Below are 24,173 nucleotides of genomic sequence, written 5' to 3' on the forward strand. Positions count from 1 at the left end.
GCCCCCGCCCGCCCCAACATTGTCCGTGGGTCCCCCGGAGTAGCAGCCCGTCCCGACCTTGGCTTCAGGGCCCCCGCCCGCCCCGACATTGTCCGTGGGTCCCCCGGAGCCTTACCTCATCCGCCGCACCTCCCTGTGCTCCTGAGTTCACCGGTCCGCCGCTCCTCACGCTCCTCCCCACCTGTCCGCCGCTCCTCACCGCTCCTCCCCGCCTGTCCACCGCTCCTCCCCGCCTGCCCGCCGCTCCTCACCGCTCCTCCCCGCCTGTCCGCCGCTCCTCCCCGTGCTCATGTCCGCCGCTCCTCCTCGCGCTCCTGGACACCGCTCCTCCCCGCGCTCCTGATGTCAGCATGCACGTCGCGGCTGGCGCTACTTCCATGGGACTACTTTTTTTTCTCGTAAATTTTTTAAATAACTTATATTTTTTGAATTTATATAGCCTATGTCCATCTGCACACCCTGACAATTACAACGATGTATCGGGTGTGTGGATTGGCTCTGTGGTTCCCGAGTTTACCCGCCTCATAGGTTGAAAGTTCTTCCTTTATAATAGTAAGTATAGATAGCTATAAGGTCCTTCCTTCTGACTGGATCGCTAAGTTACATGTCCTAGACATCTTCCCTAAGATTGTGAAATATTTTAAATACCTAGATGTCACCACGGATAACTCCCTCAATCTTGACTTCAAATCAAAGAAGTCCCAGCAGACTGTCCAATCTGCAGACCGGCTGATCATCCCTACGAGAAAATTGCTCCGTGAAATGGTTAACACTTGAATCTTGCACAGCTCGTAAAAGAGCAGGTATCACAAAGAAAACAATACATGTAAATTCCTCATTCCAACAGCTGATGGTTATCACAAATGTACATATTGCACGTCGCTTGCACTTGTACTGCTGCTCTCGAAGTATGTTCTCTCTCTACTGACCACATATTTATATACTTTTTTAATTTCGTAGGGTTATACTGATGCAAGCCACAAAGGTGCATAGGCCTCATTTTCCTCACTATTGTAATTTCTCTTCCTCCTTTCGATATTGCTCCCGGTTGTGTCCTATCACCCTTTGCAGTAAAGCACTCTATCAGTCTGGAGTCTAGCAGTTTAAACATGAAAGGCGCAGATGTGTAAATGTGCAGGTGTGTGCTGTATGCGGTCTATTGCCATTGATGGCTGAGGAGTGGTATGACTCGAGAGAAGCCTCTCTTCACACTCTATGATGGTAATAAACACAATATAACACTGAATATCTGAAAATATACTCCATGTATGAGTCTCGTATCTGCTCAGAAAGCATGTGTTTTACAGAAAAATCTCATTAACTGTCACTTCCACTATGCCCTCCCCGCATTTGCTCCTGTGCTACCCGTGCTGAATTCATCTGATATTCAGCCTAACCTCCGTTTATCCTTTTCACAGAGAATGAGTGTTTCCCAGATCCCAGTGGGAGAGCCCCCTGCCCTCTGCGCTGCGGGGAGGAACCCGCTTCTAAGGCCTCCGTGCATGTTGTGGTAGCCTGCTTAACCCCCAGCTTCCTTGGATGACCTGTCTGTCACTCACTCTCTGGCACAATGCGGTCTGATAATATATGACACAGTAAGGCATCGGAGAGGGGCAGGGCAAGCCTCAGGAGGAGAGGCTGACTGAGGTACACATAGCCTACTTCAGAGCCCGACTGTAAGCTGTATTATCTAAAAAATACACTTTTTGAGAGAGTGAGCAGTAATATTCATAAATAGTTGCACGGCCGTCAGCCCTGGCTATGGTTCAGTGGCATGTCACCCCGCTACCTAAGAGTACTTGCACCAGTGCATGTCATACAGCAGCCTGTCTAAACACACATATGGCACAGAAGTGTTAACTTTAAAACATACCGGCACTCTCTCTCTAGTATGTACTTCATTCTGATGACCAATGACTTCTTGTGGGAGCTGAGCCCGGCTGCTCGTGCTGCGTCTGTAAACTGGTATCCGATCCGCTCCGGAAAGTCAGATTCCACTAAGAGCTCTGCTCCTTTATTGCTACACTGCTTCGCCGACAAATCATGAGGCCTGCCAGCCAGGGGCCTCACTCAAGTAAAGCACAGATAGGCCTGGGGTCGAGGGTTCAGACACTGGGCGGGCGAGATCCCAGTGTGTCCACCGCCACCCGCCCGTGTCCATATGTAATGTAATGTGTGCTGTTGTAAAGCGCTCCTATAACTTTGGCACGAGTTGTATAAAAAAAATTGCGTCCGTCCTTTTTGAGGCAGAATCGGATAGGAGTCCGCTTGATTTCCAGTAAGTCACCCGCCGACCCTGACAGTAAACATGAAGCAGCACACTGTAACACCAAGTTTACTGTTTGCAGCCCAGTGACTGGCATTGTCGGCGCAAGTCGCCCGCTGACCCTGACAGTAAACATGAAGCAGCACACTGTAACACCAAGCTTACTGTTTGCAGCCCAGTGACTGGCATTGTCGGCGCTCGAGGTCAGTCAATATCTAGTTACCAGCGTCTGATGTCAGCACGCACGTCGCGGCCGGTGCTACTTCCATTTTTTTCTCGTAAATTTTTTAAATCTATACTACTATTATAAAGGAAGAACTTTGAGGTTTTGAGGCGGGTAAACTCGGGAACCACAGCGCCAATTCACACACCCGATACATCGTTGTAATCCTCAGGGTGTGCAGATGGACATAGGCTATATAAAGTTAAAAAATATGTTTTATTTAAAAAATTTACATTATAAAAAAAGTAGTCCCCTCGAAGTAGCGGCGGCCGCGACCTGCGTGCTGACATCAGGAGCGCGGGGAGGTGCGGCGTCCAGGAGCGCGAGGAGGAGCGGCGGACATGGCGCGGCGAGGAGCGGTTACGAGCGGCGGACATGGCGCGGGGGAGAGGTGAGGAGCAGCGGACCGGCGGGAGGAGCAGTGACCAGCGGCGAGGAGCGGTGAACTGAGGAGCGGCGGTTGAGGTAAGGCTCCGGGGAACAATGTCGGGCAGGTGGGGGTCGGGGCAGGCGGGGGACGGGGACTTACACCAAAACAGAAGGAGGAGCGGTGAACTGAGGAGCGGCGGCTGAGGTAAGGCACCGGGGGACAATGTCGGGGCAGGCGGGATCGGGGCAGGCAGGGGACAGGGACTTACAGCATCTGCCATGGAGATTTATGCAGAGTGCCTCAACACTGGGCCTTTGTGACATCCGGGGGACAATGTCGGGGCAGGCGGAGGTCGGGGCAGGCGGAGGACGGAGCCGACGGGGGCTCGGGCTGCTGGGCAACGTCGGGGCAGGCGGGGGTCGCGGAAGCCTGATTGCTCCCGGACAAGGTCGGGACGGGCTGCTAGTAACTTATATTTTTTTAATTTATATAGCCTATGTCCATCTGCACACCCTGACAATTACAACAATGTATCGGGTGTGTGGATTGGCGCTGTGGTTTCCGAGTTTACCCGCCTCAGAGGTTCAAAGTTCTTCCTTTATAATAATAGTATAGATAATACATATATTTACAATGATTCTATTTACATGTGCAAATGCATATATTACAGAAAGCATGATGAGTATAATCACAACATAATGAATCTATTTACATGATCACAATACAATATAAAACCTGGGTGAGTATTAACATGCTGGATACCAGCGTGATTGTGCATACGTGTAGCTGCTGACCAATTGGATACTGTATCAAGGCATCTTCCTTAATATAAACCTCTACACAGCTAAGGCCACATTTAGTAACAATGTATACAATGTGGTGAATATAGGACTGCTGTCTAGGCAGTGCGTGACGTCATATGGCAATTATAATACAGTCATGAACGCTGCCCGGGGGTCACATATTAAACCCTGTATGGATCCTGAGGTGCCTTATTTCAACGAAGTAGTAAAGTTGCGGTTGGCGAGCAATTTCTTCGTATTCATTCAAACCCTTAGCTATAGTGTTAAAGGTATGGATCCATTTACTTTCTCGGTAGTTCAGGTTATGGTTCATGGACCCTCCCTGTTGGTTGACATGTACTTTTTCGACCACCCACCATCGCAAATTTTCAGCAGTGTGGCCAAATTGCGTAAAATGCTCAACTAGTGGTGCCCCCTGTGTCGCACACCTTATTTTACTACAGTGTTGTAGAATACGACACTTAACCTTGTGGGTTGTCTGGCCTATGTACAGGAATTCACAGGGGCACTGGATGGCATATATGACTCCCGATGAGTTACGATTAGTATGTTCTTTGTGGGAATGAGTATAATCATTATGGGTAAATGATTTGATCTTGCTGGTTAATGGGCAAGCTTTGCAGCTTCCACATTTAAAATGTCCCATAATCTGTGGCATATTCCATAGGTGAGTCTGGATATTGACTCATTTGGAGGGGAGTAAGGATCTAACTAATGAGTTTCTGAGGCTTTTGCCTTTACAAAATGCATGCATGGGTGGTTTATTAATGTTTAAGTCATCTGCAACCATATGCCAGAGTTTAATTTATTGTTACGGGGTTAAACTCGGGAAGACGTGTTGCCACCTCGGACCTGCGTACCAATACATCAGCCCTCGTTAACTTGGAGGAAGCTCTCCCCGCCAGGGTCATCTGGGTATTTCTGGGCATATCGGAGGGTCCATATATTGTTTTTGGCCACCTTGAACTAATATTAAAAGCACTCCGGACCTTGTTTGCTTCCCCTGCTTTCCACCTTGTATAGCGGCTATCTGATATTTACATCTTCTTCTTGAGAGTCTTGTTCAGGGCACCTTTCCCTGGATCGCTGGTGGCCATCCTCTAAATTGAATTCAGGCGGGTGGTATCTACCTCCCGAGACTGTTTATTCTTGCTATTTCCAGCCGCAAGAAACAGCCCTTATAACTTTGGTATCTTCTATTTAAAGATTGAATATTTGAAAATTGAAAATTGAAGGAATCTACGCCCTCAAGAAATTGTATATAGGATATGGTGATCCTTGCGCCCTGACGAAGGAACTGTGGATCATAGTTCTTTCCGAAACGCGCGTCAGCGCTTTTTTTGCTTGTATAATTTTTTGATTCTTTATTTGTACCTTTGTTTGTTATTATTGTATTGTTCTCTTGTGTTTGTGTACGGCGTTGTGGTTGTTTGAGAGGATGCCTGGAAGTATGTGTATGACTGGGAGCTGTATGATGTTTATTTAATTGAATTACATTGTATATATATTTATACATATTTTTTATGAAATAGTTATCATTGATGGATTCCAAAGAATAAAATTATATGTTTTTCTAAAGAATTTTCTTGTGTGGGACTATGATGCTGTTTATAAAGTAACGGATATATTACCTATAGATTTATAATGTTCTAGGAGAGGTTTTCTGTGTTTTTGATACGATTCTCCGTAAGACCAGGCAAAGGTTGCAGGCTCATATTACGGGTGCCTTTGAGGCCAAGGACTCTGACCGGTGCATGGTATGATGACCTAAATTCCTTTTTACTTTCCAATTTTTCTCGCACCGATCTCCAACTTTAGGAAGCCAGCCAGAAACAGGAATCAACACTGCTGCATCTGTGGAAGGGGGTAAATGGGCTTTTGCTTGTAAATCATGAGCCTTTTGTAGATCTTGCAACATAGCACAATGATTATCTACGTCAAAAGGTTGTGGCAGCCACAACTTCTAGACCAACAAGGTCCGGTGCAAACATATTAATGAACGAAAAGCATTTCGAATGGGGTCCGCACACCCAGAGATCTTCTAGGGAGAATTTTTAGAGCATGTTTGACTCCATATAGATGGGTGAGCCAACCTCCTCATCTTTATTAATGCACAGAGTGCTCATCAAGGTATACGTGATTAAAGCATCACGGTATACACTCACTTCCTTTTCCCTTTTCACAATTTCCTTTCCAGCTTTATTTCATGAACTTGAGTTATAAGAGCACTCGGTACTGCACCTTTAAGGCATCAATATCACGTTATAATGTGGACGCGTAACCGCGTCATACACTCACTTCCATGTCTCATGATTCGCAAGCTGGAGGGATCCAGTTAAGCTCGAGACCTATAAATGCAATTTTTACGCTCACTTAAAAAGCTCAACTTAGACCACGGTGCACGGGTTTCTGAATGCCATTTCGGCAGAAGTAGGTGAGCGTTATAGTGCTGCGACACATCCATATTTATTCTAGATTCGCTCATTTCACTCTGGTATTATCACAAGAGCCTTGCCGCAGACTACCAGGTTTAACAACTGAAACGTTCAAACGCCAGTATGAACTTTGCACACAATTGCGGTTTCTTTTATGCCGATTTGGCAGAGAATGTTGAGTGCATGTATCATTGTGTGACACATCCGCATTTATCTTAGTTTCGTTTGTGTCACTTTCACATTAACACGGACACCTTTAAACACCTGCATATTATTTGTATACACGTTTTTTTATTCAGTTACATATTAACCGTTTCAGCACCGGCAGGAAGTCATTTTCACTGGGCATTTTTTAAGTTTTTCTTTTTATCGAGCACATGGCATTTCTCCCCTGAATATTTTAAGCTCTTTTGACCATTTGTTTTGATTATCAAAATGTGGACTGCATGATGAACAGTCTCCTATTTCCATTTTCATCTTTTAGAACCTATTGAGTGACCCCTGATGAAGCGTCGAAGGATGACCCGAAATGCATTGGGTTTACAAATACGTGATCTATTGGATTTTGGATGGCTAATTATGATGGATATTACATTCTGGATAATGCATTGAACGAACATTAAAACATCCAAAAGTTGGATATAAAATTCGTTTGAAGAGAACACATTTTTGATACATCGGTTTGAACTTGTTGATACCTTGTGGTATTATAACTGTGCTCCCACCAGCAAGAAGGGTTTTCCCTCTTGAACACTTGTTAGCAACAAATATATTAATGCCAAACAACATTTTGTATGGGGTCCGCCCACCCAGAGATCTTCTAGGGAGATTATTTAGAGCATGTTAGACGCCATGTAGATGGGTGAGCCAACCCCTGCCAGTACTTAACTCTCTAGCTGTCAAAGATTGCTTTAAGTCAGGGTTCATCAGCTCCACAACAGAATTGCCCTCAGGCTGGTATGGAGATGAAAATTGCACCTGCACCTCAAGGGACCTCATAACATCCCAGTAAGCCATAGAGGCAAATGCAAGACATTGGTCAGAATAGAAGGTGCCAGAGGCAAAAGACCCGTCAAAGACACGCAAATCTTTTATGACAAATCAAGCGTCAGCACTGCATTGTGGCCAAACCCAAAGGAATCTAGTGCATAAATCCACTGCAACTAAGATATGTTTAAATGCAGTGTCTGATGATAAAGTTCGGGCTGGATTGTTCCCATGAGGCACAGGGTCAAGGCTGATTTGCATATGGCCATGTCTGAACTGGGGTGGTGTGTAGTGCAGAAAAACGATGGATTTAGGCCCAGATCTCTGTACTGGGGTGAATGTATGACATTGTTCTGCTATCTGAGCATCAACTGTTGGTTTTGCATTGATGATAAAGGCCGGCAGTGATCAAGATAAACACACCCAAAAGGCTGATTTGAAATATAAAGTTGCGTATGTGGTGGTTGTGCAACAGTAGAAGGTTTGATTTGTTGACAAATGTCACAAGAAAGAACATATTTCCGAGTTTGCTTATATAAACCATGCCACCAAAAACTTTTCTGTAAAAGAGAAACAGCCACTGTCACTCCTGCATGTGCAGAGGCAATGCCTTCATGTGCAGCAACTATTAAAGAAAGTCTGCGGTCCTTGTTAGGAATCAGACGATCCCCAACGGATGGATAGTCATAAATGGAAGTTGATCAGAGGACAAGTGGTATGAATAGCAGGAAGAAAAAGCTTGGGGAAACTCAGTACCCTCCTTTGTTGCAGCTATCACCTCCAAAATATCATAATCAAATTTAGTCATAGACCTTGTGACTGCTGCTACTGAATAAGTGGCTACTACAGATTTGGCTGCCTCATCAGCAAGCAAAATTACCATCAGTGTGTGCTCCCACACGTTGATGACCCAAAGTATGAATAACATGTGGGAGTGGCAAACGTTCCTTAAGAACGGCTATTCGAACCCAAAGCGTTTTAATGTTTAATTGCTCTACCTTTAGAATCGTGAAAATCATTTTGTGTCCAGAAGAACAAATTGTCATTGAAGGATTGTACACACAGTAAGTCGAATCGCACCCAATAAGAGCTGGACACTCAGCACCTGCAAATTCAGGTGAAAACCAAAGCAAATAATTCTGCCAATTAAGACATGCAATCACCAAGTGCCTGTGTGTGCACCGAGGAAGATTTAAAATCCCCATCAACAATCTTCCCTGCCACTATTGCGCAGGCTGCAGAATAAGCATGTTTAGAATCAATGGCTGGCTGCACAGATCCATCAGTGTAAATAATGCATTTGTACTGATCAAGTGGGAGTATTGATAAAGGTGGAGGATGAACAAGTTCATATTCTGAAAACTCCTGCGTTTGCGAAGAAAGATCAAAAACAAAGTTGACATTAGCAGACGTCAAAGAACTAGCCCACTGTATCCAACGTAGATGCAGGGCTTTGGATTTCGGAACACTCCCCTGTGTAACTGCTTCCAAAGCAGGTACAGGCGCAAACATGAAAATATGTTTACCCTGCGCCAGAGAGCATTCCTTACAAATCACTATCTGGACAGAGGTCAAAATTTTTTCAGTAGGGGAGAAACGCATCTCAGCAGGAGTGTACAAATGCAAATCATAAGCAATGGGAACCGTGTCTCCCTCATTGAAAGTCAAGTAGGTGAACCTTACGAGCCAGGCACAACCCTTATCACCAAATAGTTAGAATTATCTTGTGTTAACAAGAAGTTGGTCGCCAGCACATCAGACTGCAGAGACTGAAGAATTGCGGTATGTTCCGGAAGCCAAGAGGAAGCTGAAAAAGAAGGTTGTAATAATGAGTAAAGAGGTTTGATTCGCTGGGCCTAATCAGGAATGTATGGTTCTCCCAAAGTTTAAAAAAACCCCAGTAAAGATTGCAATTTTCAAGTGTAGATGGAGGTTGCAATTGAGCACATTTCTCCAGAAAGTTGAGGGCCAACCCCCTACCTTCATTGTTAAGTTCATAACCAAGAAAAAGAACTGCCAAAAAGGTGATGTGAGAATTAGCAAAATTAAATTTGTAACCAAAGTTTGTAAAGTGTGTGATAATGCAGTCTACACGCAAAAGATGCGGTTGTAATTCATTATCCGTCAAGTACATATCATCAACGTACAAGAAGGCATGGGGGTCGATCTCATGCAAAAGGGACACTATGCGTGCTGCAAACACACCAGCGCTATTCTTATATCCCATAGGCAATCTCGCATATCTGCGCCGGTTTCCCACTGCACTGAATGCAGTCAAATCATGGCTCTCAGGTGTCAAAGAATGACTGAAAAATCCATTGAAATATGTAACGTTCAAAGATGACTGTTCAGATGTCAAATGTATTCTAAAACTATGCGATGTGAATTGACCGGTTTCAATATCGAACAAAGAGGATTATTCAGGGTGCCGTAGCGTCTCGTTTGATTGGATACCGTGGTTGGGGGTGAGGTGTGGAACGCAAAGGAATCACATGAACCAGGAAGCCCTCGTTCCAACCTGCCAGATTGCGATATAACGCCAGAGCTAAGGATAATGCCCACTTCAAGGCATAAGCCAAATTTATCATCATCGGGAACATATTTTAAAAACTAGGAAGAATAACGTCTTTCCCCCTAGAGGAAGCTAAGACAAAAGGGGGAGGCCAATCAGCCTCGGCCAAGTAAATATCATAAGAAGAAGTAAGGTTCTCCCAAAACACTGCTCTAACCGAGCTTTTAATATCACCTTCAATTTGAAGGGTTACTTTATAAAGTCTATGTGAAGGGGCAACTTGAGTATCAGCTGTCTCTACTGTAATAAAAGTGTCAGTTGCGTATGCCTCCAGACGCTGGTGGAGTGTCTCCCGCGCTATGGTAACCTCCGTCGTGCTGTCCAGGAGGGTCACCACCCAACTCCTATTGAGGAGCATGGTTCTCACCGTCTGAGGCAAATGTTGCTGTCTTACCTGCAACCTTTTTCTTCTGAAATTGGGGTTGATATTGAGGTGGTTCTCTCTGCTTGACTTTTACATCAAACTGGCGCTGCAGGTCACGTCTTGCGCAGACTCGCCTTCTCTGTGATCCTGACGTCCTACTCCGCGGAACTGTTGATCCGTTGATTCCTGAAAGGAACGAGGAGAACGAGGATCAGGAACCTGGAACCTCTTGGGCGTCCTAATTTTAGAGCGATTGCACAAATCATATCTACATTCAGAGAAGCGTGAAGTGGTGGCGAGCCAGCACGTGTACCAGGCTTCTGCTGTTGCTGCCGCTGATTTTTATTCCAAGGCTTTTTAGGAAGACTGGGCGTCCCTCCTTCTCAGGAGTGAGCTTGTTCTGTACCCGAGTAAAAGGTCTTACTCACAAACTATTGCGTCCCAACGAGGTATACACCTCCGCAATAAAAATCAGCAATTGCTGCTGTCTGTCAATGTACACTACAGCCCAGAGGCATTGATGCACCTGGAAGCAAACTGCCTTACCTTTAATGTTGGCCAGAATCATATCGGAGGCAATAGGGAACATGTCCACTAATCTCACCCCCAATTCCAGCCCTGTGTTCATCTTGTACCTTCTTTAGAACGCTGGTAGAGCGCTCAGGGAGGGGATGCCCAAGCATAGTGTATACACTAAAGCAAACACCACCCTCCATGTGGGGCAACCCTTTCGCTCGCACTCTTGTACTTGTCCAAAACAAGATCTGACAGAGACACTTAACAGTTTAAAATATTTATTTTAACTAATGTGCCCTCACATGCAGTATACTTGCCACAACAAGCAGGAAAATACATATTCCGAATACAGTCAGCATAGCAGCTACTCCATAAATCATGAAGTCACATATTCCTGTGTCCCACTAAAAACCCAAATCTGCTGTCTAAGCAACAGCTGCATCAGTATGTTTTGTCTAAGGGCTAAGGTCTGGCCAGAACAAAATAACAAGGGGCATTGTTGTTCGACCTCGCACATAATGTTCAGTCTAAATCCCAGGAACAAGCAGAGAGTGAACACAGCGATGAATTCTCATGTGAAAGCAGCCATAGAAATTATTGCAAAAAATAAAGACGTATAGTATCGAGAGCAAAGAAGCAGGCAAGCTTCAGCGTACCCATGCTAAGTTAGTGAAGACGACAATGTCCCTATGGGGCACGTGATTCACTCAGCACCATGCCACATAATTTCATCAGCATAATTTAGCTCAGCGCCTAACTATTCAACTTAACACATTTCCATTCCTCACCACATAATTTAACAATATACCACATAATTCTAATCAACAGAACAACTACATAACACACAACATACATCTAAAACACACCACATAATCACACATCATACCACAAAATTCTACAAAACACCATATATTTAAACTCCACTACATAACACTCCTCAACACAAAATATTATTCCACATAATTACACCCCATAACACACAATTCCACTAAACATACCTCCAATACTCTTGAATGGACTTTAATTACTATCCATATAATTTAACTGCACACAATGCCACATATTACCACTACAGAAATCCACTCCACAATTCCACAACTAACAATTCCAAAGGAAAAAACATAATTACACTACACACCACATACATCCACTACACTCCATAACACTTAGGTAAAAGACATTTGCATTTACAATGCCAATACCTTTAACTCTCCTTGTCTTTGCTTTAAAACCTACCCGAACACCTCACACTGTAATATTTTTGCTGGCAGCAGCTGTTGTAATCTGAGCCATATTGTAACGTTAGTTCAAGAAGCTTTGTTCTTACTTTGATGTTTGACACGTATGCTGGTTTAACTATAATTGTGGCAACTTCATATAAGGCATGGTTCCGTGACTTTTGCCTAAATTGCAGTAGGATTTGAATGGTTTTTACACCATTAATGTGCCGGATAAATGAACCAATCTATTCTCCGTACAATAATGTTGCATTACTACATTAGTATGTTTTATCTGGTTTTTCACATTAATACCATATAAATACACCCCACATAAATCCACTCTATGCCACATACCAATAATCCAGATAAATAAACTCCACACCATGCTACATAATGCCACTCAACATAATTTCACTAAACACTGCACTGTTCTGTGCCACACTATTCAACTGCATACAAATCTATTCCACACTACTTAATCCAACACTAAATCACACTAGTCCACTCCACAACACAATTCAACTACACACCACAAATATCCAATTTACAACACATAATTCAAGGTCATACTACAAAATTCAACATCACCCCCACATAAATAAACTCCACTACATAACACCCCACTTAATCCAAATACAGTTCCACACAATTGCACTCCATTACACACACTCCAATACACACAATTTCACTCCACATAGTTCAAATACACTCTAAAATATAGAATTACTATCCACATAATACATCTGCACACCAGGCCACATAATTTCACTACACAAATCCACTCCAAACCACACGATTCCATGCCACACAATGCTACAACTAACAATTCCAACCCAAATAATCCACTACACACTGCATACATCTACTCCAATCCATAACACATAGGTAAGAGACATTTACATTTACAGCGCCAATATCTCTAACTCGCTTTTTTTTAACACAGAGATCTGGAGCTTACATCCTTCCTATTTGTTCTTTTTCATCAGCAAAAATGCAAAGCTATCCTCACAGTTCTACGCCACACAATTCAACTCCACACATTTCCAATCCAGAACACATAATTTAACACCAAACCACATAATTCAACTCAATAACACAATTAAACATCACAACACATACATCCAACCCACACCACACAATTCCACATTGTGCCACAAAATTCAACAGCATCCCACATACTTAAACTCCACTGCATACTACTCCACAACACAAAATATAATTCTACATAAATACACTCCAAAACACACAATCCCATTCCACATAATTCCAGTACACTAAATGCCACATAAATACCATCCACGTAATTCCACAGCACGCCATGTAACATAATTCCACAACACAAATGTACTCCACACCGCACAATACCACACCACCTAATTACTCAACTAACTAATTCAATCCAACCCATATCATTCCACTACACACCACATACATACACTCCATAACACATATGTAAAAGACATTGCCATTTACAATGCCAGTAGCTCTAACTCAAACAAATGAGAGACTGATTGCATTTCTAATGATTGTTTATACCTAGTGCCAGCCTTTGTGTGGGGAAAGTCCTTGATCTACCACTCAAAACTGGTACTGATGAGTTCTTCCTCTTCCCTAGTTTTGGCTCCAAACGGTCACAGGTGACAAAAGGCAGAACAGGCCTGGTGTCAGGTTGCTTTGTTTGTGCTGCAGGCAGGGCCCTTTGGAATGTAATCAGGGCAGGGTACAGGTCCTCCCCAGTCATCCAGTTAGGAAAACCCTCTCTACTCACACCTAGGTTTACTTTGTCTCACTGTCTGGAAGCAATATCTAAACCCCAATAGCAAATGTATTCATAGTCTTGTGACCTAGTACACTTGAGGAAAGACAAAGTCGGTTTGGACTAGAAAGTGTCAACTTTGTGAAAGTGACATCTGCAAAATTGTAATTTAAAATCCAAACCTAAGATTAAAGAGGAGTTTAAACCACAATCCATTTGAATTAATTGAATTAAGACAGCAAGGGCCGGATGTAGGTAATCCCAGATTACCGATTCTTAAATACCGAATCATACTGATTCGGTATTTAAGAACTGGCAATCGGGATGTAGGTAATTTTACAGAATTAATTACCGAATCGGTATGGGGCCATATGTAGGTAAATGGCATTTACCGAATCGTAAATACAGAATTTTACCGATTCGGTATTTACAATTCGGTAAATGCCATGTAGGTAATATTTCTTTAAATATTACCGAATCGGTAATATTCGGCCATTACCGAATCGGTATTTACCGATTCGGTAATTGCCATTGATTCCTATGGGCCTTGAGGCCCGTAGGAATCAATGGCAATTACCGAATCGGTAAATACCGATTCGGTAATTTTACCGATTTGTCAAGGGGGACAGGGTGTCACTTTGACACCCTGTTGCACCCCTGATTCTGGCTTGTGTGCAATGTGACACACATACATGCCCTTAGGGCATGTATGTGATCCACATGGCACAGGTGTACATGCACAGATGTGCATGTACACAGAAATTCGTTATTTACCATGCCATTGTGGGCCCGATGTAGGTGCCCTAATACCGGTCGGAAACGGCCGAATTCGGCCGTTTCCGACCGGTATTACGGTTTTCAGATGTAGGGCATGCATTTACAGAATTGGTATTTTACTGATTCTCTATTTACAGATTCGGTAAAATTACCGAATCTGTAAATACAGACTCGGTAAAATACCGATTCTGTAAATGCAGATGTAGCTGGCACATGTCAGAGTGCCACAGAGCTTTAAGAATCGGTATTTTACCACCCAATCCAATTGGGTGGTAAAATACCGAATACAGGTGTGCATGCACATCTGTGCATGCACACCTGTGCAATGTAACACACAGACATGCCCTTAGGGCATGTCTGTGTGCCACATGGCACACAAGTCCGAAATTGGGGTGCAAGAGGGTGTCAAAGTGACACCCCCTGCACCCTTGCAAAAATCGGTATTTACCGAATCGGTAAATACCGATTCGGTAATGACCATTGTTTCCTATGGGCTGCAATACCCATAGGAAACAATGGGCTTTACCGATTTGGTATTTACAGAATCGGTAAATACCAAATCTTAACGATTCGGTATTTACCGAATCTGAAATACCTACATTTCCCCCCTTCTAATTTACCTCTTCTTAAATACCGAATCGGTATGATTCTGTATTTTAGAAGTGGTAAATTAGAATTACCTACATCGGGCCCCTACTCTTGTCCGGTTAATGCACATGTTATATAATAACTCATTGGATTAATACATAGAGCTTATTAGTTCAGAGGCTTTAAGTCGGGCAAACGATGATTTGAAGTATATGTTTTGCATAATCTATAGTCTTGGACCATTGTTTTTGATACTACCCATCTTTGAGAAATGGCATCTTAGTAGAACCTCAGATAAGCGATTAGTCGCGGGTTTGTACAAAATTTTAATGGGCCCAGAGGTAAAGACTAAATTGCCAGCTGAACAATGCTGGGAGCGGGAGCTGGGTTGAGAATTGACCCAAACGGAGTGGAGAGACATTTATTACAGAGCTCGACGACCAGCCCCCAACACTTCAAGCACTGAAACAGCAGTGAAAATAGTTTCTTGTTTGTATTGAACCCCAACTCATTTACAAAAGATAGACCCCGCACAGTGTTGGAGATGTCTCACAGAGGAGGGCACACATACTTTATGCCCAAAATAGGCACACTTCTGGGAGGGAATTCTAGCAGAAATAGACACACACTTCTCTACCCAACTTCTGAGATTTCCTTATATTATCCTAGGCCTTCCCAGTCCACTCATCTACCCTCTCAAGTCACGAGGAGGCAGGCAGATAACCCTAGCACTTCGAGCAGCACACCAAGCTATACTAGCGCTCTGGGGTCCCGATAACATTCAGACTAGGCTTAACTGGCTACACCGGATCTGGGGTCTATCGGGTATGGAACGCCTTTCATCAGCTGCTAAGTCGGAGGGAGACACTTTCCGGGAAATATGGCCTCCATTCCTTACACTTCCCTTTCAAGAATTCACTGAACTCACCTGCCCTTGAAACCTCAGATTATTACGATTAACAGAAGCCCCCCCCACCCAACCGACATATCCGAAGACCCAGGAAGCAAGAAAGGTTTGTAAACAGATCAGGCAATAGGACAGGCAGGCTTCTGTAGTGTCGAGGTTGGGGCCTAGGACAGACCAGTCTACACGACACACATGTGCTGTTGGTGGCTAGCACGTAACTTGACCACGCCCAGAGCCCCGGGCTTTTTATTCACACTCTTACGTTCCCAACGCTCACGCTGGGCTAAACCAACCCCTCTACGCTAGAGGGAACAAATTGAATAACAGTGGGAGGGGGCGTGCGCTGCAGTGGTACACCCCACTGCCAGCAACACTACATTCCTCCTTTACCTGGGAATAAAACAAAACATGAGCACCATAGCACACGGATATGTTGCCATAGTCATTGGGTGTGCTGTTAACGAACATCAAATAACTTCTTTGATAGTCTCAGTTAAGTATGTCTCTGGCAGAGTCTCTGGAGTCATCACATGATCAAACAGTGTAGGACACACAAACAAAGAACAGTCTTACTTTACTCTCGGCGGGGGTCGCCGTTGCGGTCTGCTCAGCGCCAGCACTGTGCCACGAAGTCTCTGTACTTCTGGGGAGGTCTGGGGCATGGGCGCAGGCTGTATCTTGCTTGGCTTCGCCCTTCCGGCGCGGTCTGGGTGGGCTCTTCAGCGTCCTCTGCGTCGCTGGTGTTGGGGTTCTCTGCTGGCCCTTCGGATTCCCGGTTGCTCGGGGTGGCGTTGTCTGACTGGCTTATCGGGGCCTCCATTCCAGTCGGCTCCGGTGGACTGCGCAGGGGGGCTGGACGCCAATCGTCCAGCTCTGGATCTTCGCTTTTTCCGGGTACCTTTTTGAAAAACGATACATTCCTTGTTACGGTTTCTCCGTTTCTGGCAGCTGTGATCATTGTCCCATTCATCCCTGTCACTTTCCATGGGTCAAGCTCAAATGGTAGACGGAACTTTCCGCCGGGATGGCGGTCTTTTACTAGGACAGTGTCCCCGACTTGGATGGGGCTGTCGGCTGCTCTCCGTCTCTGGGACGCTCTCTGGTTGTTTTTGGCGCTCTGTTCCATGGACCGGTTTCTTGGGGCTGGGGCTAACTCCCACGTGGGATGGTGTGGGATGGTGTCCGCGATTGCTCTGTTGAAGGAGAGTCTGCTTGGGGAGACCCCAGTGGTGCAATGAGGAGTCAAGCGATACTCTCGAAGAAATTGATATAGAGCTAGCTCTAGACAGTGGCCGTCGGCTATTGCGATTTGAATTGTTTTGTTTAGAGTTCTCATTAGCCTCTCGACCTCCCCGTTGGCTTGGGCCACCTTGGAGTTATTCGTTTATGTCTGATGCCATGGCTTTGCAGGTATTCAGTGAACTCGCTGCCGTTGAACGGGGGTCCATTGTCTGTGCGGACTTCTTCCATGAACCCATGGGTAGCAATGATTTTTTCGAACTTCGGGATCACATCTGACGCCGCTGTAGACCCTACGATTTCCACTTCAGGATAGCGCGAGAAATCATCCACTACGACGAGCATGTACTTGCCGCCGGGGAGGCTGCCAAAATCCACGTACCCACGGGGAGGTAGGCCCTTCTTCGGTGAGTACGGGAGCTGGGGGGTTGGGTAGACTTGTCGCAAGGCATACCGGGCATCTCTGGACTACTTCTTCGACGGCCTTGTCGAGCCCCGGGAACCACAGTTTGCTTCGGAGCCTGCTTTTGGATTTTACAATCCCTTGGTGAGATCCATGCGCTAGTAGGGCGGCTTGCTGGGTGAGGCTGCTGGGCAATACCAGGCGAGGGCCCCTCAGGAGACACCTTTCGGCTGAGATGGACAGCTCGTGCCTGACTTGGTGTAAGGCTCTTAGAGTAGCCTGGGCATCTGGGGTTCGGAATGACGCCGGACTTTGGAGCGCTTTCCAGTCACCAGTTTCTACGGCCCGGATTGCGATCTGGAGGCAGTCATCGTCTTCGGTGGCTCTCGCCACTTCCTCTAAGGACATTGGCCGGGGTCTCGACCGCTCAACAATCAGCCGGACATACTCTTCCGTGGCTGCTGCTTCGGCCGCTTCCGCCTCGGTGACTGGGCGTGCATGCCTCGACAGGTAGTCTGCCGGGTTTCGGGTGCCAGGCCGATACTCCACCGTAAACTGGAACTCTTGCAACTGCAGCACCCACTTTTTGATTCTCGGGGGTGGGCGGGAGGATGAGCCTTGGAAGAGGGGGATGAGGGGTTTGTGATCGGTGATCACTGAGAACGGATGTCCGTAGAGATAGATGTGGAAGTGGCGGCATCCCCACAAGATGGCAATGGCCTCTCTTTCGATCTGCGAATACCACTGTTCGGTGGGCGTCAGGGACGGCACCGAGGCCTGTCGGGCTGGCATCAACCACCAGTTGTGATTCGTGTCGCGGGTCGAAGTAGGCCAGGGTGGTGTCCGCCGATAGAGCTGCTTTGGTCTTTGCAAAGGACTCCTGCTGCTCCGGGCCCCAAGTCCAGGGGGTTGTTGATTTCGTGAGGTCACGAAGGGGGCCCGTCAAGTCTGAGAGATCTCGGATGAACCGCCTGCAGTATGTTACCATGCCCAAGAAGCTGCGGACGGCTGTCACTGATGCGAGGCTGGTGCGTTGTGAATGTCTTTGACTTACTCCGGGTCCGGCCCAACCCCTTGATCGGAGAATTTGTACCCAAAGAAACTGATGTCTTTGCGCAGGAACTCACATTTGTCCTTGTGGAGGGTCAGACCTCTTTCCTGCAGCCGGGCGAACACCGCCTGGAGGCGTCGGATGTGTTCATCTAAGGTTGGGGCATGGACCAATATATCATCGCTTACATTGAGCACACCGTCGAGGCCCTGGAGGACATTGTGGATGATGTTCTGAAATACTTCAACCGCACTTGATATGCCGAAATTTAGCCTGGTATACCTCCAGAGGCCAGCATGGGTCGAGAAAGTCGTGATTGGGCGTGAGTCAGGGTGAAGGGGGATCTGGTGGTATCCCGACCTTAAGTCCATTTTGGAGAACCATTTGGATCCTGAGAGCTCACCGATGATGTCGTCGATGGTCGGCGTCAGGTGGCGTTCTCTTTTAATTGCTAGGTTGGGAATGCGCATGTCTACGCAGATTCTTACCGCCTCGGGTTGCTTTGGCTTCTTGGCGACCACAATGGGGGATACCCATGGCGTGGGCCCGGTCACTCGTTAAATGATGCCGGCTTGCTCGAGCATCCGCAGCTCGGCCTCCACTTTCGGTCGGAGGTGAAAAGCAATTCACCTGTGTCGGAGGGCTACTGGGGCCACTGACTTCTCAATGTGGAGTGGGACGGGGGGTCCTCTCAAGCAACCGATGCCTTCGAACAGCGAGGGGTGTTCTGACACCAGGTGATCCAAACCGTGGGCTTGTACTGTTAAAGGAAAATGTATCAGTCCGAGTTCCCTCGCTGACTTGCAACCGAGGAGGAATCCTGATCCTTCTTGGGATACGAAGATCTTTGTGTGTAGCTGCGTCGAGTCGTGGGACACTGTGGTCCGGAACACACCGCACAGGCGCAGTGGGCGACGGGTCCCATAGGCGAACACTTGCACTCTGGTGGGGTGGAGTGTTGGAGCATTCTCCAGCTGCCGATACACGCTGGCGGCCATAAGATTGATAGTTGCACCTGTGTCGATGAGAGCGGTGACCGTTTGGCCATGCACTTGGACGGTGCACATCGGTTCAGTAGACGACGTGGCTGCTAAGGTGTTTAGCATGCGCACCACGTGGACGGATGCGGCATCTTCTTCATCGTCGTCCATGTCGCTGCTGGTGGGGGTGTGTGTCTGTGGTGCCACTTGTCGTACTCTCCCGGGTGGGCCACCCTGTTTCTTCCTCTGCGACGACAGGCAAACGCTCGCAAAATGGTTGGCCTTGCCGCAAGCGCTGCAGATTTTGCCTTGGGCGGGGCATGCTCCTTTGTGGGGTGTGGCGCCTCCGCACCACATGCATGTCTGGTCGTGGGCGGTTTGGGACGGTTTCGGCCATCCTTTGCGGAGTGGCTTTGTTCGGTTGTCTGGAGCACGTGACTTGATGGCGCACACGGGTTCCGTTTTAACTGTAAAGGCCGGCTTCGGTTCCATATGGGCAGCGCGGGCTTTAGAGAGTTCTTTGGATCGCCCCAAGGCAAGGATGTCGCGCATGGACATGGCATCCGTCTCCAGTACTCTTTCCCGCAGCTTTAGGGAGGCGCACCCCTGTATGAATTGGGCGCGGATTTCGTCTTCCGCGTCTGGGAGGGTGCACGTGCTGGCTAACTTCTTGAGCCGGGCGTAGAATAAATCTACGGATTCCTCCGGGAGTTGGCGGGCTTGACGGAGTAGAAAGCGTTCGTAGTCCGCGCTAGCGAATGGTTCGAAATACCTTGTGATGGCGTCGCGCAGGGTGTTGTATGTGTGTGGCGGGTCTCCCTCCGTGATGTCCTTGGAGATGTCGTGGATGGCTTCTCCCCCTAGGTGTAAGAGCATTGCGCGGCATCGCGCCACGGCGATGTCCGCTGCGATGAAGTAGTTCTCCAGACGTTCCACCCACTTTCTCCACCGGGCAGCTTGGGAGGGGGGTGTCCCCGTGACAGAGAATGGTTCCAGGGGAGGCACATTGGCCATGACGGCAGACAAAGGCTAGCGGGGTGACAGGAGGGACTCCAGACGACCGAGCAGGGCACTGTGGGAGCAAGTGGGCGCTCGTGCTGCGCCGCGTTGCACACCGGAGGCGTGGAGTAGGGCGCTCTCTGCGCATGCGCAGGGCCGCCTGGCCTGTGCGGGGCTGAGCTGGGCAGCGAGGCGCGGGCAGTGGCCGGATGTAGCAGGCGGTAGCGGGGAGGATCCGCTTGGGGTACCTGTGGGCAGCGTTCCAGTCCTGGACAGCAGCAGGTAGGCCGGCAGGCATCCGCTGCCGCTGGGATAGGCTACGGCGGGCAGGCGGCGGCCGCAGAGGCCGAGCGGAGGACAGGAAACAGGAGCGCACGGCGTCAGGCGCCGGGTAGCAGGCAGAGGGTACACAGGCCGTGGCGGTGCAACAGGGCACGCGGTGGGGTGGACAGGTAGACCACTCTCGTCGCCAGTGTAGTGTCGAGGTTGGGGCCTAGGACAGACCAGTCTACACGACACACATGTGCTGTTGGTGGCTAGCACGTAACTTGACCACGCCCAGAGCCCCGGGCTTTTTATTCACACTCTTACGTTCCCAATGCTCACGCTGGGCTAAACCAACCCCTCTACGCTAGAGGGAACAAATTGAATAACAGTGGGAGGGGCGTGCGCTGCAGTGGTACACCCCACTGCCAGCAACACTACAGCTTCCGAGAGGGGAGGGAGAGGGAGGCGGGAGTTGGGGATTCTTTTTGAGTTGATTTCTCCTTTTTGCTATATGATTTAAAGATGCATCAAAACTGACGAGGCCGAATGTTGACACCGAGTCGGATAATAGAAATTTGCTATATCTTCATTGCAACAGCAAAATCATTTAAACAGAAATTGTTGTTGAACGTAAAAAACAGTTGCGCAAGAGCTGCACATCTGCAAATGTACTACATAACCTGCAAAACCCCCAATAAAAATGTGTTCAAAGAACAAAAATACAGGGCTGGCTTATGACTATAGTTCGAAGCTATTTCACTCATAAGGGCCATTGCTCACTCCCTCTCTTGTTCCCTCCTTTCCAAACTCTTGTAATAGGTAGATCAGCATGTAACACACAACACCCAGAATAACGTAGCATAATAAATGTCTTGTGTTATGTGTGCATGGGTGAGTGCATGGCAGGTAGTTTGTATGGGCTCTTCTAGGTCTGTATAGAGGGATTGTCTGTGCAACTGCTCATCTATGTGTACATGAATATAAGTAAGTATGTAGCTCCGCATATTTGCATGTGTCATCTTCGTCAATCTGTACATGTTGTGTGGCTGTACAAACGTGCGCATGTGCTGCACAAATGTCAAACCAGTGGCTTTGTCAACGTTTGTTAATATACGGTTCTCACTATACCATTGTGAGAGCACCAAAGAGATATGTTTTGTCATGGAAAGTTACTATTTATTCACTATGATTACTAATTTCAAATCAGATCAACACCATTAATACATTATTATGGTAAATTGTTGAGTATCTGATAATAATAAGTTATGTAGAGCACCATAAACTCTACATGTCTTTAATAATCCATGGTTTTTACAGATGCCCAGTGAAGAGAACACAGTGAACTTCCTCCCTTGACGATGATTGCTCTGAAAGTGTCCGGGTTACTCCTCAGCCTCATCAGCACCATTGTTCTCATCGTCTCCATAGCGACAAATCAATGGGTCGTCACTCGAACATTTTATTTTGGTCTTTGGGTCGCTTGTACTGATGCATTTTCAGAACCCTTTTGTAACTCCATCTCCAGTGTTTCAGGTGAGTCACAACTTGTACCGAGTATAATCAGAGATCTCAACCCTGTCTCAGGGGTGGGCAGAGATACTGAGGGATTATTCACCAGAAGAGATTAGAATTGAAATCTAACCAAATCATTACTTTGCCAGAGCAAGTGTCTTCTTGCAGTTATATTTACATCAAATATTAAGCTTAATCAGTTTTCCAATTTGTATGCAATGTTTTAAATTCAAGATTTTTTTTTATTCAGAATTACTTTTAGACAGTGGTGAGAAAATATAGTCTAATAGGATAAGGAGGAGAAAAGGGATATTATTGCGTAATATCCATAAGGGGTTTAAATATTTCCAATTGGATATATAAGCATGAGCACACATACAGTGTGGCAGATTTATCACAGTGCTGCATCGCCCTTGAATCACACAAGGTAATTCAAAAGCAATGAACCACTAAAGTCAGATTTACCAAGCCACGCACGGTCACCTTGGTGTCCCTGGGGTGCTTGGTTAACCTGGAGTAATGCAAGGCAATGCAAATCACTGGCTTGCGCTGCTCTGTGCCAGGGAGGGGTTTCATGGGTGGGGTGTGAGTGTTCCCACGCATCCACCCATGGATTTTGGCCCATTCCCAGGTTTAACATCAGTGTTAATTTTTCCTCGTGTCTTATGGGAATGTGCAAAACTCACAGAATTTGACTCCATGGAATTCTGCTGGATTACAAAATACCCTGCAAGATTCCACAGAGTTCTGCCAATGGAAGGAAATAGGCTCTTTGTGCTGCTAGTGTTGTGATTTAGCTCCAAGCGCATATTCTGCACTGAAAAATCATCATGGATGGCACCACAAGGCACGCTAGAGGGTGCAGCTACTCAACTTGATTTTGCCGCTGCTCGACTAGATTATCTACTTGAGCAGCAACCTAAAGACAACGAGCGGGCACGACTGCCCAAAATAGCCTGCACTGGAAAAATCACTCTGGATGGCCTCATAGCAACCAAAAATCATGCTAGGAGGATGTGAAATCTCGTTTGTTCTCTCCAATTTCCTGCTTTGTTGACAATGTGAGAAAAACGTGGCGATTGGCATAATTTATCTGCAACTCTGCGTTACGAGAGTAATGCGGAGTCACCAAAATTCGTCCCATTTTTTCAGGCAAAACATATTTTGCTAACACCTAGTTTTTTCCTCTTTCTATGTGTGCTGAATTCTGCAGATCACATAGAAAAAGAAAAAAGGCTCAGATGATTGTTTTAGTGCCGGAAGGAGTGCCTTCCTGCACAAAAGCACTCTTGCCTACAACGTAGGCACCCTAGCATTACGGCAAAAGGGTTGGCCTGTGTTGGTGCAAGGCAGCACATTGTGCGCCAGAGCAAGGACAGGACAGGAATGCACCATATAATGTTAAGTATGGCACATTCCTGCCCTCTCCCTTTCATGTAGTACAGCACAAGAAGGTGCCTTGCTGTGTTGCATGAGAGTTTGATCAATTTGGACCTAACTATATAGACTCTAAGACACAGCATTTCAGGTCAAATTCTCAGAGACTAATCCTTGGTTGTTTTGCATCTAGATCAATGCACAATACCCATCCAAACAATAGTTAATTTTCCAACTTTCATGGGCTCATTCTTTTCTGAAACTATATGTATCTATGCACAAGTAGCAGAACATTTGTTAAAAGCAGTTTTCCGGCACTCTTTCCAGGATATCTGTTGATGGTGAAATACAAATAAATTCCTGTTTATCCATATGGCTTTTTTGTGCAGTTTATAATCTTCCATAGAGTTCTTTGTTTATTTCTGTGCAGTCTATTTCCAATACATTAAAGTGTAAGTTCATATGTGATGACATTTTACACAGTTAGCTCTCTGATCAGTTTGTTCATAGATTTACACATTTCTTGGGCTCTCCCACGGTTCCGTACAAAATGCATCATGG

The 24,173-nt window shown here is 46.4% G+C and overlaps 1 protein-coding gene across 3 annotated transcripts in view; it reads left to right on the top strand.

Annotated features, from left to right (window-relative positions):
• The window catches only part of LOC147701168 (peripheral myelin protein 22-like), a 154,556-nt gene that overhangs the window by 59,711 nt on the left and 70,672 nt on the right, over positions 1-24,173 (top strand). For all 3 annotated transcript variants that reach the window (XM_086929927.1, XM_086929928.1, XM_086929929.1), the window contains one exon: positions 22,041-22,256. In XM_086929927.1, coding sequence (XP_086786053.1) covers positions 22,082-22,256 — 175 coding nt within the window. In that variant the 5' untranslated portion in view covers positions 22,041-22,081. The remainder of the gene's footprint in view (positions 1-22,040; positions 22,257-24,173) is intronic.

The sequence above is a fragment of the Lissotriton vulgaris genome, chromosome 7 (genome assembly GCF_964263255.1).
Source record: "Lissotriton vulgaris chromosome 7, aLisVul1.2, whole genome shotgun sequence".
NCBI lineage: Eukaryota > Metazoa > Chordata > Amphibia > Caudata > Salamandridae > Lissotriton > Lissotriton vulgaris.